This window comes from Bison bison, unplaced genomic scaffold (assembly GCF_000754665.1).
Source record: "Bison bison bison isolate TAMUID 2011002044 unplaced genomic scaffold, Bison_UMD1.0 scf7180017864503, whole genome shotgun sequence".
Lineage (NCBI taxonomy): Eukaryota > Metazoa > Chordata > Mammalia > Artiodactyla > Bovidae > Bison > Bison bison.
The window spans coordinates 1,655,250-1,673,129 of record NW_011495061.1 but is presented as its reverse complement, the minus strand read 5'-3'; the positions used below and the strand labels follow the sequence as shown (position 1 = coordinate 1,673,129).

The following is a 17,880-nucleotide window of genomic DNA, read 5'->3' as shown; positions in this document are numbered from 1 at the left end:
AGGCCACCAGTGATGAGGAGTGGTGCGTATTAATGGGGGACATCCACGACTGGCTCAGTCTTTTTAAAAAGTAGAACTTGTCACTGAGTCCAGTTTCCCAGGAAGTAGTAGAGATTCCTGTGTGATCATTAGGTTAAATACATACTTATTCTTGTTTGAAGGATGAGTCTACAGTGAAAGGTCAGCCTTCCGTGGTCCAGCCGTGCGACTGGCAGCAGCCCCCTTGTGTGAAACTCAAGTATAGGAGAGGGAGGGCGCTTCACTGCCAGGGTGGGCTCTGGTTCTAACACCCACACTGCTTCCTGTTCCGAACCGGGATGGGCCATGGGAGGAACATCCTGTGGGTCTCGAGAGCGGTGAAGGTGGCTGCCTTAGACGCACCTTTTCTCGGCTCTGAGGCCAACGAGGAGAGGAATGAGAAGTGCACAGCAGCAGGGCCTCGGCGCTCTGTCGGCGCAGACTGTCCCTCCTTCCCGCGCTCGCAGACTGAAGGTCAGCTGTGGAGCACAGCCGCTGGGTCTGTGGGGCGAGACAGTCAGGAGGGTCAAGTGTCTCTCAAGCACGCCCTTGCCTTTGGAGAGCGGCCCCTGGCCACCCCGAGGTCCGGTCAGCAGTCCTGCGTGGTTTCTAGGTGTGCAGTGGCCCGGCCCCACGGCCCTACATAGAGTTAGAATTCGCCAGCCCCTCAAACCTGGTTCATAGGACAAAAACGAACCAGATGCTTTATTCAGTTTGCAAACAAAAATGCAAGAACAATAAACCAGTCACATAATACGTGGAGGGTAGGTCTCCTGCCCCATCTTCAGGTTCCCTGATTCCTATCTTAAGAGCAGGTGTGACACCGCTATTGGGAGTTTGTTTATCTAAGGTGCCGCGTACAAAACAGCATATGTGGCTCTACCTACTCCCTTGACTCATTTTTTATTATCGTGACTAAATATGCTCTCTGCTAAAACGGTGTTTTCTTTTGTGTAGCTTTCCTGAATTACTCTGGAGTTAAGTATCGTGTCACTTCTGTCTCCTCATCTTTGGTCTCTGAGGGTCGGGTCCTCCTCCAGCTTCCGCTCAGTCAGGGGGCTGGCGCTCGCCCCCCGGGCGTCCTGTGCGCCCGGGAGCCTGCTGCGCTGCGGCCGTGGTGCAGTCGCCCTGGGAACGCTCGCTTCGCTTCTCTTCAGTTTCAGAGCCTCTCTCCTGATTGCACTCCTGTTCGCCTGCTTGGTGTACTCTCTCATTTTATTGATACACACCTTCAGTTGACTTCCTGAGAAAGGATGCATAAGGAAAGTTTATATATCTGAATTTAGTAAAGAAAAAAACAACAAAAGAGTTAAGCAGAAAAAAAAAGTGAAGCAAAGCAGGTATTTAATGTCCTTAGAACTTTGCGAATGATGATGTTGGTGCATTTCTAGAGAAATTTAAAAACAATATCAAAGGCCAGTCCACTCCAGAGATACATCACACAGTGCAGGGAATAAAGCCAGTGTTTTATGATAACTAAAGTGAAGTGTAGTTTTAAACACTTGAATCATTACGTTGTGCCCGTGAAACTGAAGTAACATCGACCATCACTCCGTGTGCACGTGTGCTCAGCCATGTCTGACTCTTCAGACCCCGTGGCCGCAGCCCTCCAGGCACCTCTGCCTGTGCGATGTTCCAGGCGAGGATACTGGAGGGGGTTGCCATTTCCTCCTCCAGGAACATCAATTGTACCTTAATTAAAACAAACAAACGCAGTCCAAGAAGTGTTAAAGAAAGCACTTTGAGGGTTTCTTTATGTTGTTGAACCATAATTACTTGACTAGTGTATTTACAACCTTATTCTTACAGTTCCCACAGGTGCCCGTGAGATGGTCACAGTGTTTACTAGACCTTCTACTGTTATCTGTTAATGGGTTAAGAGATGGGAATACCAGACCACCTGACCTCAGAAACCTGTATGCAGGTCAGGAAGCAACACTTAGAACCAGACATGGAACAACAGACTGGTTCCAAATTGGGAAAGGAGTTCGTCAAGGCTGTCTATTGTCACCCTGCTTATTTAACTTATATGCAGAGTACATCATGAAAAATGCTAGGCTGGATGAAGCACAAGGTGGAATCAGGATTGCCCGGGAGAAATATCAGTAACCTCAGATATTGATACCAGATGACACCACCCTTATGACAGAAAGCAAAGAACTAAAGAGCCTCTTGATGAAAGTGAAAGAGAAGAGTGAAAAAGGTGGCTTAAAACTCAGCATTCAGAAAACTAAGATCATGGCATCTGGTCCCATCCCTTCATGGCAAACACTTTGGGGAAACAGTAGAAACAGTGAGAGACTTTATTTTTGGGGGCTCTAAAATCAAAGCTATGTTTTTTTCCTGTGGTCATGTATGGATGTGAGAGTTGGACTGAAGAAAGCTGAGCACCACCGAAGAATTGATGCTTTTGAACTTCGGTGTTGGAGAAGACTCTTGAGAGTCCCTTGGACTGCAAGCAGATCCAACAAGTCCATCCTGAAGGAGATCAGCCCTGGGATTTCTTTGGAAGGAATGATGCTAAAGTTGAAACTCCAGTACTTTGGCCATCTGATGCGAAGAACTTCATGGGGTCGCAAAGAGTCGGACACGACCGAGCAACTGAACTGAACTGAAAATCACTGCAGATGATGATTGCAGCCATAAAATTAAAAGACGCTTGTTCCTTGGGAGAAAAGCTATGACCAACCTAGACAGCATATTGAAACGCATATTGAGACTTTTCCAACAAAGGTCCGTCTAGTCAAGGCTATGGTTTTTCCAGTGGTCATGTATGGATGTAAGAGTTGGACCATAAAGAAAGCTGAGTGCATAAGAATTATGCTTTTGAACTGTGGTGTTGGAGAAGACTTGAGAGTCCCTTGGACTGCAAGAAGATCCAGCCAGTCCATCCTGAAAGAAATCAGTCCTGAATATTCATCAAAAGGACTGCTGCTGAAGCTGAAGCACCAGCCCTTTGGCACCCTGATGCGAAGAACTGACTGATTTGAAAAGACACTGATGCTGGGAAAGATTAACGGTGGGAGGAGAAGGGGGTGACAGAGGATGAGATGGTTGGATGGCATCACTGACTTGATGAACGTGAGTTTGAGCAAGCCCCAGGAGTTGGTGACGGACAGGGAAGCCTGGCGTGCTGCAGTCCATGGGGTCGCAAAGAGTTGGACATGACTGAGTGACTGAACAAACTGGACTGCATGGGTAGTATGAATTTTAGAATGCACTGCGTGTCAGATAGTGCAGGCAACACTTGTGTCACGTTGGTTCCTGAGGAAATACGGACAAGCGGCTCCAACAGCTTCTGTGTAGGCAGATGAACAATTGGGCGGGGTCTCGGAGTTCCTTCCCACCAACTTTGGACCCACTGGGGATTTACCAGGCAGAACACTTGTGCTCAGACTTTGATAACATCTCATATTAAATAAGTTTTACTATCAAAGGGGAGACTGAATGTGACAGGCACACGTGAGAGGCTCTCTTAATTGTAGCTGTTTCTGTTGATAAATGAACAGGTAGCAACCAACATATCGTGGAGAAAGCGAGTCCAGGAGGTTCCTTGTTAGGTGTGGTGTCTCAGTCACTCATGGCAGCGGCGTCCACACTAGAGAGGCTCCTGGGTGGAGCTGGATGGAAGTCTGAGTCCACGCTTGCTGAGCTTGTGCCCCCATCACTGGTCGTGTCCAGGACAGTGGGGATTCAGGCCATCCCCCCATAGCTCTGACCTTTTCTCCCCTCAAGCATACTGCAGTATAATTGACAAATAAAGCTGTAATATTTCAGTGCACACTGTAATGGTTGTGTAAACATTGTGATGGAATTCCTCCATCTAGCTGCGACGTACCTCTCACCTGACGTGTTGCACGCCTGGCCTTTTATCGGAGGTGGTGGGGCTGTAAGATCGCCTTTTCCACCAGCATTTCACGGGGTCGGGGAGGAGAGCATCCACAGAAACGGTGCTGGAAGGTAGAGAAGACGAGTGAGAGGGAACCGCTGCCCTTTGTGATTTAGGATTAAAACTGTGACTCCCAGTGTTTTTATTGTGGACTGCTAAATTTTGCAAATGAACTGTTTCTGTTTCACGTGTATGTGAGTTTTCAAGTACTGTTAGTGTTTAGTAATTTAACTTCATGCTAATGTGCTTTTGTAGGATGGAAAAGTCAGGATGTGTGTATCCTGCTCAGTAAAACCTTGACTTAGAAGATTAATTTGTTAACCACGTTTTGATTATTTTGGTTGTGTCTGCCAATTAAGGACATTTGGCATGTTACGTAGTTAGAAAACAGTTAACTTTTTACAGACTAACGAGTTGTATGTTTTGCTCTTTCAGATATGGATGTATCAGAATCTGATTAAACACAGCGCTCTGTTTGTCCAGCAGTTGGAAGGATCTGAAAGGCTCACATGCTTGTTTCAAATAAAGAGGCTGATGAGCCTCTGTTGCAGGTAAACCATGTTGCCCCAGCGTGGGTGGCGTGGTGGTCTCGTCTAGAAAAACACCGTTTGTGTTTCAGTGTCTTAGTAGATTTCCTGTTGTTGTTGGATTTTTTTTTTTTTTTTTTGAGACTGAAATGTTATGTGTATTAGTTTTTACTCCCGTGATCCTCTCTTTAGAAAGTAAAATGTAGTGAAGCATACCTTCCAGGGGATGTTTTCTTCCCGGTGTGGCCTGGAATCGCTCTGTGGGACGTCAGGCATCTGGTTGCTTGGCAAGTGGACAGGCCAGCTGAAAGGCCCGTCTCTGTGCCAATGGTCACTGATCCCAGGCCCCAGGGTCACTGCCTGCGGGTGAAGGGTCAGGCCTTTCATCAGGCTTTCCTGACCTGTGTCCTGGACTCAGTACAGAGCACATTGAGGTGATGTGAGCAGTAGCACTTGAATGAAAAAGCAAATTAACATCTTCACCATTTTTCTAAAATTTGATGATGTCTGCACCGTAGCCAACTTTCAAATGATTCTGAGCCTTTAATACACTTTCAGCTAATTTTCTGGAAGTTGCGTGTAGTCAGGTTTATTTAGGGTTCATGTCAGAATGAGGCCTGTTAGCTGACTTTTCCAGATCCTGAGCTGCACTAGAGGCAAAGTGGAAAACCCCCAAAGAGAGAATGTGGATGATCGAGAGTCCCAGGAAATCTTGTTTTTTCCCCAAACCCCTTTTATTTCTCGAAAAACGTCCTTTGAAAAACACACTGTGTGCGTTGGTTCTCTGGAGCAGGGGTCCGTGGACCTTCTCTGTAGACGCCTGCACCACACAGTGGGGCCTGGGCGCCGTGGCCTCTGTCACACACACGGCTTTTCCTCACAAGCCCTCAAGGTGTCAGGCATGCCTGCCCCCAGAGCAGCACAGTCTGGGGCTCTCTTGACCTGGGCTTATAGTTTGTGGCACTTAATGTGCTTTTGAAGGTATTCATCCAGCAAGTAATTTTAATAGATGATAGATCCAAATGCAGTTTCTGCTTGTTTTCCCCAACTTTCTGTCTTGGAAAATTTCTGACACGAGAAAAGTGGCAACACCACCGTATATCGTGCTCCTGGATTCAAGTTCCATTTGCTCATTTGCTCTCTGTCCGTCCGCACACACGCAGCGCGCTGTTTTTCTGGCGCGTGTGGAAGGGGCTGCAGACAGCATGGCGCTCACTGCTCCCCGTACTTGTCCTGGGAAGGCGCATTCTGGTGACGGCAGTGCTGTTTTCTCCTGTGAGAGAACAAATGGTAATTCTCTGCTGTCGTGATCTACTCCCTATTCACATTTCCTCAGTTATCTCAAAAGCTTTATCTTCTCTGTTTTGATGGCCGTAGCATCCCTTTGGTTCCTTCATCTCCTCTGTTTCCTTTCAACGGGGTGTCAGGTCTCCCCTTGTCCCGTTGGGGCTGATGCAGCCTCTGGTGGGCGTGGCCCCGTGTGTGGTGGGCGTGGCCCCGTGTGTGGTGGGCGTGGCCCCGTGTGGTGGGCGTGGTCCTGTGTTGTGCGCTGTTTGCCACCAGGATCCTGGCCTGCAGCCACTTGACCCTGCAGGTCTCCAGACACTGCCCAGTGGCGCCCCATGAGAGTTGCTGGCATGGGGCACACTCGATTCAGTTTAAATGTGTATAAACAGACTGCCTCAGAGCAGGGCGTGTGAGAGACCTAGCGTGTCTGTGCTCAGCGAGGCCAAGTGCGGCTGAAGACTCCTCTCCGCGTTGCCCAGGCTCTCCTCTCTTAGGGCGCCGCTTTCCACCTGGGGGTTTTCGCATTTGATGATCTGTGCTTGATGCTGTTGTTGTGTCCACCCACGGCTCATTCAGTGCTGACTTTTCTAATGGTCTTGTTTCTTCAGTGCTGGCTTGTTGGCTTGTTTGTGAAAAGGACCCTGCCTCCTTCCCTTCAGGCTCATTCCGCCTCGTGTTGGCTTTCAGCGCTTGATGGAGGGAGCTCTTCTCAGAAGCCCCCCACCCCGCCTTTCAAGCCTCCGTGTCTCCTGGGACCACGGTACTTTGGGCTCACTTAATACCTCCCCTGCAAGCCCGAGCCTGGGACTGTTTTCTCTGGGGAAGCTGGTTCTCTTAGATGAGGAATGAAATTTTAAGAAAGTAAAGTGAAAGCAGTGATCTGTTAGGGGCGTTGGTTGTTTCATGTTGCCTGCCACGTGCAGGGCGCTGAATTTTGGGAGTGCAGGCAAGTTACCAGAGAAGGGGTGTGTGCCGCCTCCTCTTTCAGTCCCCGTGGGAATTCAGGTGCATTGTCTAGAGCAGGCGAAGTGTAGACCGAGAACCAGAGGCTGGTGTCTGCTGCGAGAGAGGTGGAGCCTGGGGTGGAGCAGGAGAGTCCAGGCACAGCGTGGGGAGTGCAGTCGGAATTGATTGTTGAGTTGGTAATGCTCACTGTTAAGTAAAGCCAGGACTCGCGTGTGAGCATGTGTCAGTGACTTCACTTAACTGGTTACTCAAAGAGGGAACCAGTAAGATGTTCCAGCTGATTCAGATGAACCTGCCTCAGGGAATTTGTATTCCCTGTCTGACAGAGCCCTTTGCATTGCCAGGAATAGGAATAATTTGTGTGGCTCTGTGTGGGAAACATTTGCATTGCTGTTAGTTTTCTCCAGGCTCACGTCTGCAGAGTTGGGGGTGAGCCTGTGGAAGGCGGGGGTGGAGGGAACCCAGTGACTGAGCTGAGCCGGCCACCAGTCCCCCTCTCCTCTCCTCCCCCCTATTTCACAGTCTGGCGATTTTTCCCTGCAGTAAGCCCATGGGTCCCTGTGATGAGAGCTGTGATAGAGGATGGGCATGGGGGTCTTGCTGGCTTGGCTGTAAGAGGAATTGAGAAGGGAGAAGAGCTCTGCACAGGCAGAGACGCGGGCCCGGATGGGAGAGGTGGTGGTGTCTGGAGCGTGACATGGGGAAGCTGACACAGCCTGCTTAGTGAGGATCCTGGGGCAGGAAGACGGGCCTGGGGAGCCCGGCCTGAAATGGGCAGAGGCTGTGCAGCTGGAGGGCCTGGGGTCGGGCCTGGGTGCGCCCAGGATGGGTTATTCATTTTCTCAAGAAACAGCCCACGGCAAAGGAGACAGGTGAATGACCAATGAGCACCTGAAAAGGTGTTCACAGAAATCGCGTCTCAGACCACAGTAAAGCATGCTGGTCTGGCTGCTAGAATGGCTACACCTTCAAAGTGTCAGGACCATGTGAGGTGGGGATGAGCAGCAGGGCTCTCAGCCCCGCCTCTCACGTTGATGGTTCCTTGTGATGTCTGGCTGCCATGTGACCTGTAGTTCCTCGCCCAGGAGCTTACCCAGAAGTGAGGCAGGTCCACAAGGCTGCTTTGAATGTTCAGACAGCTTTATTTATAACAAGAAAAGACTGGAAATGCCCCAGGTCTCCGTCAGCACGTGAACAGGTGACCGGAACATGGTGTTTCCATGCTGTGGAGCAGTGCTAGCAGTAGAGGGACCACGCTGTTCGCGGGTGCCGGCTGGGTCTCGGAGAGCCGCTGAGGGAAGGCTGTAGACGTTGATGTGCACGTTCTGTGTGAGTCCCACTGCGTAAAACCGTGGAAAGTGCAGACAAGTCTAGTGACAGCACAGCTGGGGGGAGAGTGGAGGGAGAACTTACTAGAGGGCCGAGCGGCGGAGCAGAGACGTGTTCGGTGTCTGTTGGTGTGATGTCAGAACTCACAGCTGTTGTTGTTCAGTTCCTCAGTCGTGTCCCAGTCTTTGCAACCCCAAGGACTGCAGCATGCCAGGCTTCCCTGTCCTTCACTGTCTCCCAGAGCTCGCTCACACTCATGTCCATCGAGTCGGTGATGCCATCCAGCCATCTCATCCTCTCTTGTCTCCCTCTCTTCAATCTTTCCCAGCATCAGAGTCATTTCTAATGAATCAGCTCTTCCCATCAGGTGGCCAAAGTATTGGAGCTTCAGCTTTAGCATCAGTCCTTCCAAGGAATATTCAAGGTTGATTTAATTTAGGATGGACTGGTTTAATCTCCTGGCATTCCAAGGGACTCTCAGGAGTCTTCTCCAGCACCACAGTTCGAAAGCATCAATTCTTTGGTGCTCAGCCTTCTTTATGGTCTAGTTCTCACATCTGTACGTGACTACTGGAAAAACCATAGTTCTGATTCTATGGAACTTTGTCGGCAAAGTAACGTCTCTACTTTTTAATACTCTAGGTTTGTTACAACTTTCCTTCCAAGGAGCAAGTATCTTAATTTTGTGGCCATAGTCGCTATCTGCGGTGATTTTTGAGCCTAAGAAAATAAAATTTGCCTCTGTTTCCACTTTTCTCCTATTTGCCTCAAAGTGATGGGACTGGATGCCATGATCTTAGTTTTTTTTAATGAACTCTCTGTATTGCCTGCTTTAGATGAGTACAAATTGTCACACATAAATTATGTCTCCATAAAGTTGATTTTTTAAAAATGCTCTCTCTGAAAATAAAACTTAGTTTTGTAACAGCTGAGTCTTCCTTTCTGAAGCCTATAATTCTCATGGTGAGATGAGAGTCTTTACTTAAAGTGCTGGGTGACTTAGGCCCAGAAGTAGATTAAGCTGTCTTCTTGGGGGATGTTTTGGGCGTGGGGAATCTTGAAGGAGGCGTGTTTGAAGGAGCTGGTGGGCACTTTTAAGGAGCCCCCCTAGCTGAGTTGGGTTAGATGGAGCACGGGTGGGTTAGGGGCGCTCCGCAGTGAGACCCTCCCCACACTGGTTTTCCTTGCCTGCTTCTCCCTCCCTCCTTGACTGTGCATGTTCCTCTCTCAACCCGGAGCCAGCATCCTGTGTGACTCGTAATGAGGACTCAAAGTGCGAGTGACACGGTGCTTGGCTGTTTCCTGAGGCCCGTCTGTTTTCGGGGAAGTTGTAGGACTAGAGCAGAGGGGCCCAGGCACTTCCCATGCCTGAGTGAGGAGTGTGAGGACCTCTTGGTGGCACTTGCCGTCTACTGCCTCTGGGACACCTTTTCCACTTTTACAGGTTGCTGCAGAGCTGTAATGATGACAGTCTGAATGTTGCGCTTCCCATGAGGATGCTGGAGGTGTTCTCCTCTGAGGACACTTACTTGCCTGTTTTACAAGATGCTAGCTACGTGGTGTCCGTCATTGAACAAATTTTGCACTACATGATTCAGAATGGTGAGTTGGTGGTGTCAGAACTGAGGGTGGCGCTGTTGTGAGCAGTTGGCAGTGGCCAGGGCACTTTTCAGGGCAGGGACCGCGAGTCTGCGGCTGGGATGGGACCTTTGTGGGTCACAGACTCTAGCATCTCTCCTCTTCTCTACCCCCCTCAGAATTGGGAAATGCATCTAATCTCTAACCTTCCCTGTCGCTTGAAAGTGAAGGAAACTAGTCATCCAAGGTGCAGATACCGGGGCCTGCTGTGCTGGGCCGGGCTGCCATGGCTAAACTTGGCAGCCTGGGTGCTGGGCGCAGGCCGCCTCCAGCACAGCGACATGCTGACCCACCTGGAGAGAGCCTGTCCCGGGAATCAAGTGGTTCAGTAGAGAAGAAGAAGATGCTCAGTTTGTCTGACATTTCTCATTAAGTGGGTGACACCCGCCTTCAAGCGGCCGCGCTGTTGGGTGTAAGAAGCTCCGTCTGAAAATCCTCTGAGGACGCCTTAGTGACGCTGGCAGGGAGATGAGGACGTGCACATGGCGCTTAAGACTTCCCTGACAGCTGAGTACCGTGAAATAAACCTTTTCAAGAGTTTACTCCAGGGAGTCCCTGGTGGCCTTGTGATTAGGACTCGGCGCTTTCAGTGCCAGGGGCCCTGCTTCAGCCCCTCGCTGGGGAACTGAGGTCCCATGGGCCACACCATGTGGTCAGCAACAGCAGCAAAACTCTGACTTGTTATCACAGGTTGGGTATCGGAGCTGCAGGGCTCCTGGACTCCAGGAGCATTAACGTTAAAATGGATGTGTTACTGGTCGTAAAAGGAGCTATCAAAAGAAATTCCAGGAAGGAACAGTTACTGATAAAAACATAATTTTGCTTTTGTTTTCTTGATGGACTACTCTAGGTTAAATCTAGCTAATTTAATCCTCAAGATTAAAATTGTATAAACTAAATTCTTATACATCCAGCCTTACTGATTGGCTAGTTAAAAAAAAAAAGAAACCCTACTTATTTTGTTGAAAAATTCGGGAAATTACTGAGTTAATTAAAAGTAAATTGAAAATTACAGAATTTGATCTTTAAAGAAGAAATTTTAAAGTCCACTGTATTGCTCTATTATTGTATATATTGATATTAAGGCTAAGCATTTCATAAAAAGTTTTTACTTCTGCTTTCTAAAAGTGTGAAGGAGATAACTAAAGAATATGCATTATTTTTGAATGTGTCTTGCACTAGGCAACACTTTGAAATCTTACACAGAAAGTGCTGCTGCCAGCATCTTCTGTGGCATAGCTGTGTTTCGTCTTTTTTGATAAGTCACTTCTTGACATCACTAGTCTCCCACATTTTAGCGTCTTTCTCTTCATAAGTTTGTGTTACCGTGTACCAGGTTGCCTTAGCCTGAAGCTCTTCAGAGCTGCGACCAAGCTGTTCCTTATACGCTGTTCCTGCTGCCAGTCTGTTCAGTATACACAGATGTGACGTTGATAGAATAATGTGACACTTCAAAATTCTTCTTGATATGTTTAAAAATTTCTTGATGTATTTGTTTTTTCAGATTTTTAAAAAAAAATTTTAAGTATTTTTTTTTTTACTATTGTGGGCTTTCTTTGCTGAGCGGCTTTCTCTGGCCGCAGCAAGGGGGGGCTGCTCTCCAGTTACTTGGGTCCTTGGGCCTCTCATTGCAGGGGCTTCTTTGGTTACGGCTCCCGGGTTCTAGAGCACAGGCTTGATAGTTGTGGCTCACGGGCTCGGTTGCTCCCTGGCATGTGGGGTCTGTGGGCCAGGGATCAAACCTGCGTCTCCTACATTGGCAGGGGGGGCCTTAACCACTGGACCACCAGAGAGGGCCCTGTATTTTCAGTTTTATAGCAGAAGAGCTTTCCCTGTCTTGTCGAGTGTTGCTGGTTAAGCAGTGTCTGTGAGGGTAGGGTTGGGGTGGTCACGGAGCAGGTCTAGGGGTCCCCTGCAGGGAAGCCCTGTTCAGCGGCTGAACCTTGGGTGCAGAGTGGGGAGCCCCCAACAAGTGGGGAGTGTGTCCGTGTGTGCTTAGAATGGCGAGGTGCTCAAGACTACAGCTGGAGATGTGCGTCCTGCCACCTCTAACATCCCAGGCCTCAGGCCTCAGATGTGCGGCCCCGCAGGGCTGGTGGCCTGGGATGTTAGAGGTGGCAGAGGAGCCCTCCCACAGCTTAGGCGGGCCATGCCCGTGTGTCTGCTTCATGCAGGTCGCCTGTAAAACACCTGAGCCCCTCGGTGTCCACACTGTGGTCTCCAGAGGGAGCCGTTCCTTTAAAGGGAACTTGAGTTCCGGGAGGAATGGCTGGGAGATGAGCAGGTGGGACCTGGACATCTTGTCCCGTCAGAAGGCAGACAAGCGAGCCTGCTGGCCAGAGTCCGGGCGCGAGGTGACAGCCAGGAGCACAGAGCTGTGGACGGAGTCTGCTCAGGGCCTGTGGTCCTGGGTCAGCTTGATGGTCTCTACAGCCACACAGTGGCGTGGTTACTTGGAGGATGCCTAGGAAACAGCTTTTGAAAATCTCACTGTGAGCTTTTTACTTGGCTCCTGATTCAGGCAAACTAGTTAAAAAAAAAGTTTAAAGACAGTTGGAGACCTGATCACTCATAGGTATTTGTGGTATTAAGAAGTTGTTATTAATTTATTTTAAGAAAATAGAGTTCTTTGATGATGTGCTGAAATAATTGTATCTTGGCTGGTCCCAGATGAGAGGCGGTGTAGGTGATTGGATGTAGTTGATCATTGTTGGTGCTGAGCAGTGGGTTTCTCAACTTTACACATCACTTCAAGCTACTTGGGAACCAAAAGATTTACTTGATAAAAACTTGCAGGAAAAACTAACTTTAATTTGGACCTATGGATATTTATAAAGAGCAGTTAAAAATTGCCAAGTTTTTTTTCCCCTTGTTGTAAAAAAAAAAAAAGAGAGAGGGGTATTGATATTTTAATACAAATTGATACAACTTATAAATATGTTTTTCTTTTCTTTTAGGGTATTATAGATCTCTCTATTTGTTAATTAACAGCAAGCTTCCATCAAGTATTGAATATTCTGATTTATCTCGAGTTCCTATAGCAAAAATTTTGCTAGAGAATGTTTTAAAACCATTGCACTTTACGTACAACTCCTGTCCAGAAGGTGCAAGGTGAGAATGAAATCAGTTTATTGATTTTGTAATTTCACAAGATCTGTATCTAACAATAACTTTGGCACAGGATGCTGTCTGAAATATAGACTTGCAAGTCATTTTTGCTTTATTAGTGTGACTCAGTTTAAAGAAAAATGTACTTTTTCTATCTGGCCTGCACCCAACATAAATTTATAATTCTGGTGACCTGGTTATTTTCTTGCTTTCTAGTAGCTATCAGAATATAGAAAAACATAGCAAGGTTTTTTTGTTTTTTGTTTTTTTTTTTAATAGGAATGGTAGAGCATTAAGTTTAGGGTGCTCTAGTTAATCTGAAAAACTTAACATGTCTGATGAAAAGGTTATTTTGTGAACAGTGATTTTAATCAATGATTTTGTGAACAGTGTATTTTGATTTTATTACGAGCTTCGTTTTTCTTCATTAGGCAACAGGTTTTTACAGCCTTCACGAAGGAGGTCCTGGCGGCCCCCTTCACGGAGCAGATCTTCCACTTCGTCATCCCTGCCCTGGCGGACGCGCGGACCGTCTTCCCCTACGAGCCCTTCCTGACTGCACTGCTGTCCCTCGAGGGCAGACGGCCCGCCACCAGTGGGGGCGCACCATGGCTCTTCTACTTCGTTTTAACTGTTGGTGACAATTATTTGGGTATGAAACGTTAGGGCGTCCTGCTGAGCTCACGTAGAGGCAGCATGCGTAGATAGGAGCGGGCGGGGTGGGGTGCACGGCCGGGGGTCCCCTTGTCAGCACGGCCTCTGGGGGAGGAGCTCCTCAGAAGAGCGCGTTTGCTTAAGGCCGTGGCCTGGCCGGTGTCCCCGGGCATAGTGTCATAAGGCAGGATAAGAAGTCTGATTTAACAGGGCCACACAGATTAAAAAGAATTTTAGAGTTGAATGGGCCAATTTCTGTGCGTGTGGGGCTGTTTTTCCCCGTTTACGCTATGCTGCTGGGTTGCCTGTCGTAGCGTTTTGGTATCGTAGCATAATATATTTGAGTGTACACATCTGCACGTGAAATATTAGAAATGTAGTGTGTGTCCTGGTCAGAAATGCCTCTCGAAGTTTAGGAGAAGTGGTCACCCGCGTCCTCCAGTTTCTCACCCCCCCTAACTAACGATGTGGCTGTCTCACCAAGGCGCGCTCTCCGAGGACGGGCTGCTGGCGCACCTGCGAGTCCTCCAGGCCCTCCTGTCCCAGCTGCCCGTCTCGCCCGCCCGCGCCAGCGGCCAGGATGCAGCCAGCGACTCGGATGAAGAGGAGGGGGAGGAGGCCGACAGGCCGGCCAGCACTCCGGTGAGCCCCCAGCTGTGCGTGCGCCCTCGCCTGCGCCGCCCTGCGGTCTCCATGCCTCTTCCTTACACGCATGCACAGATATGTGGGCACACTTAGATGTGCGTTTGCCTTTTCAGTGTGAAATAAGATCACAGTCTATCAGTTTAGTTTTTTGCTCAGTTGTGTCCAACTCTTTGCGACCCCATGGACTGTAGCAGGCCAGGATTCCCTGTCCTTCACCATCTCCTGGAGTTTGCTCAGATTCATGTCCATTGAGTCGGTGATGATATCTAACCACTTCATCCTCTGTCACCCCCTTCCCCCTTTGCCTTCAGTCTTTCCCAGAATCAAAGTCTTTTCCAACATAGAGACATGCGGTTTAATGTTTGGTCTTTCAGTGCAAAGTAGGGCTGCTCTGTGTATCACTTTAGTTATGACTCAGGACACCACTCTTTGAGTGAAGCTATTGGGTTAGAAGGTTAAGCTCCTGTTTGCAGGAGGAGCACTTACTGTGTGTCAGGCACTATTGTACTCTTTTTTATTTTTAAGAATTTTTAAAAATAACAGCTTGATTGACATACATTTTACCATAAAATTTACCCTTTTATTTTTATTTTTTTAAATAAATTCTTATCTATCTGTTTGGGGGTTTTTTTGTTTATTTGGTTTTTTTTGGCCTCACGGCATGTGGATCTTGTGAGATCTTAGTTCCCTGCCCAGGAATTGAATCTGTGCCTTCTGCAGTGGAAGTACAAAGTCCTAACCACTGGACCACCAGGAAAGTCCCAGAATGAGCCCATTTAAAGTGATACACTATTCAGGGACTTTTCAGTGTTATGAACATAGCTAGGCACCTGTTGCCACTGAGTCTAGAACGTCTTCATCACTCCACAGAGAAGCCCCAGCCAGGCCCTTTCCTCCTTGTCCTCCCCAACCCCTAAAAGAAAAGCAAGGTCGTTTCCTCTTAACTATCTCTTGACCACTGCAGAACATCTTTTGTCTATTTTCACAGATTTTATAGATGATAAACATTATGACTTACTTTAAATTTCATTTTATGTACATTGTCACATTTTATCTCCAAGTTCCCGTTCTCCCTCTTCTTACCTAGCAGTGTTTCCTGTGTGCTTTCAAGGAATAAAAAGCTTTATGTCACACACAGGCTGTTTGTCTTACCTAAGTGGTATAGTCTGCCACTGATGTCTTCTTCTCTTGATTACACAATTGCAGTGCCTTGAGGTGTGGCTGTACTAGATTTAAGGTTTTTGTTTTTTGGTTGGTTTTTTGTGTTTAGAATATGTCTCTCTGGTTGGTGCCAAGTCTAGTCCCAGGAAAATACACTTGAGAATATGCTGGGGGGAAAGGGATCGGGGGGTGGAGTGGAAGGGCTCAGAGGCTCCCTTAGCAGAGAGGAAGCCAGCCCAGCAGGAGGGGACAGCCAGTGTGGCCAGGGCAGGGCTCGTTACAAAGGGCAAAACAGGGTTTTGGTGGGTGCTGGAACTCTTGATACATCTTGTCACAAGTCAGATGCAAAAATGTGTGAAATGTATGGTGAAAAAAAAGTAAGATCTGATAAATAAAAAGTAGATAAAACTTCTGTTTTCAGAAGACAGTTTGTTCATACTTACCTTCTAGAGACTCTGTGACATTTAAATATTATCTATGTATGCATACCTCATTTTATTATACTTCTCAGCTACTGTTTTTTATACGTTAAAGGTTTTTGGCAGTTCTGTGTTGTCAGATAATGGTGAGCATTTTTAGCAATACAACATTTTTAAATTAAGATAGGTGCATTGTTTTATTAGACATTGCCATCACATTATGCACTTAATAGACTACAGTAGAGAATAAACACAGTTTTCACATGCACTGGTAAACTAGGAAGTCCGTGTGACTCACTCTCTTTCGATGTTGGCTTTGTTGTGGTGATCTGGAGCCACGCCTGTGCTGTCTCCACCGTGTGCCACTACACAGTATAATTGGTACCTAAGTGGTGAGAGAGGAGAGTGAGAAAGCTGGCTTAAAACTTAACATTCAGAAAACGAACATCATGGCACCCGGTCCCATCACTTCATAGCAAATAGATGGGGAAAAAGTGGAAACAGTGACAGACTTTATTTTCTTGGGCTCCGACGTCACTGCAGACAGTGACTGCAGCCACGAAATTAAGATGCTTGCTCCTTGGAAGAAAAGCTATGACAAACAGAGACAGCATATTGAAGAGCAGAGACACCAGTTTGTTGACAAGGGTCTGCTAGTCAAAGCTACTGGTTTTTCAAGTAGTCATATACAGATGTGAGAGTTAGACCATAAAGAAGGCTGAGTGCTAAAGAATTGATGCTTTTGAACTGTGGTGCTGGAGAAGACTCTTGAGAGTCCCTTAGACTACAAGAAGTTCAAATCAGTCCATCTTAAAGGAAATCAGTCCTGAATATTCATTGGAAGGACTGATGCTGAAGCTGAAGCTCCAATACTTTGGAAGAGCCGACTCATTGGAAAAGACCCTGATGCTGGGAAAGATTGAGGGCAAAAGGAGAAGGGGACGACAGAGGATGAGATGGCTGGATGCCATCACCGACTGAATGGGCATGAGTTTGAGCAAACTCTGGGAGATGATGAAGGACAGGGAAGCCTGACGTGGCTGCAGTCCATGGGGTTGCAAAGAGTCAGACATGCCCGAGTGACTGAACAGCAACAACGAAGTGAAGATACATATGTATGAGACGCATCTCTCATACAGTGTTTATTAGATTGTTACAGATTACAGAAGTTACATTCATCCAGGTTTCCGAACAGTACAGTCAGCAATACCCAAGACTGCATATATAGTCATATTTTATTTACTCATATGTATATATGTGTATGCACACATGAGGAAAGTACATGTTTCATTAATACACCAGATAGGTAAACTTCATTGAGTATTAGCTCAGATTTTAGTCAGTGTATCAGATATTCTAGAGAAGTTAAGATACAAAATGACAGGTTTGTGTATTTCTTTAGATTTTTTTTTCTTAAGTTTTTAAATATTTGCTTAAACTGTGATATCTCAAGTCATTTAAAGTGGAAATTTTGCCAGATGAGAATCCGTTTTCACACAGGTGTGCTTCGTCTAGAGCGGTCTGAACACTGTGGAGTGAGCCCTGCTCTCAGTGTGAGGACTAGAGCTCCGTGAGTCCCCCAGCAGCTGTGTGCCTGCGGCCCTGGTCCGCAGGCGTCTGCAGGGGACGTGGGGGCCCTTCGAGGCGCGACTTAGCAGAGACGCTGAGGTTGTTCTTCGTGATGCGGATAACCTTTAACATAATGCCTCTCACATGTGAGTCGCGCTGAGCTCTGACAGGACGTGGCTGACCGACCGGTCCCTCTGCCTTTCAGGAGGATGGGCGGCTGTCTGTGCTGTACATCGCCGAGGAGTGTCTGAAGAAGCTGGACACGAAGCAGCAGACCAACACACTGCTGAGCCTGGTGTGGAGGGACTCGGCCAGCGAGGAGGCCTTCACGCTGATGGCGGCCATCTGCCACACGCTCATGGTGCAGCACCGCGTCTTGGTGCCACGGGCCAGGCGAGTGCTGCGCCCCCTGCCGCGGGGGTGCCCTGGGTTTGCTGCCCTGGTGGGGGGCTCGGGCCTGCCCGGGGCCGTGTGAGGGAGCCAGTGGGGGCTTTTCTCTGCGGGCTGTGTCATGGCTCGTTCTGTCAGATTGCCGTGATAGTTTACTTTGGTACCTGAAGAATCCTTTTGTTTTTCAAAGCAGTGAAGTGAACGTTTGAAGGACAAAACATGGAAGTTTAACTGTGGCCGGTGGGTGTGACAGTAACTTTGAGCTCCCCTTTCCCTGTGC

At 47.9% G+C, this 17,880-nt stretch overlaps 1 protein-coding gene across 1 annotated transcript in view; it reads left to right on the top strand.

The window, feature by feature from the left end:
• Positions 1-17,880, top strand: part of UBE3C (ubiquitin protein ligase E3C) — a 93,663-nt gene that overhangs the window by 5,584 nt on the left and 70,199 nt on the right. Inside the window, exons 6-11 of the mRNA XM_010829353.1 lie at positions 4,343-4,458; positions 9,461-9,618; positions 12,612-12,765; positions 13,194-13,414; positions 13,901-14,058; positions 17,416-17,603. Coding sequence (XP_010827655.1) covers positions 4,343-4,458; positions 9,461-9,618; positions 12,612-12,765; positions 13,194-13,414; positions 13,901-14,058; positions 17,416-17,603 — 995 coding nt within the window. The remainder of the gene's footprint in view (positions 1-4,342; positions 4,459-9,460; positions 9,619-12,611; positions 12,766-13,193; positions 13,415-13,900; positions 14,059-17,415; positions 17,604-17,880) is intronic.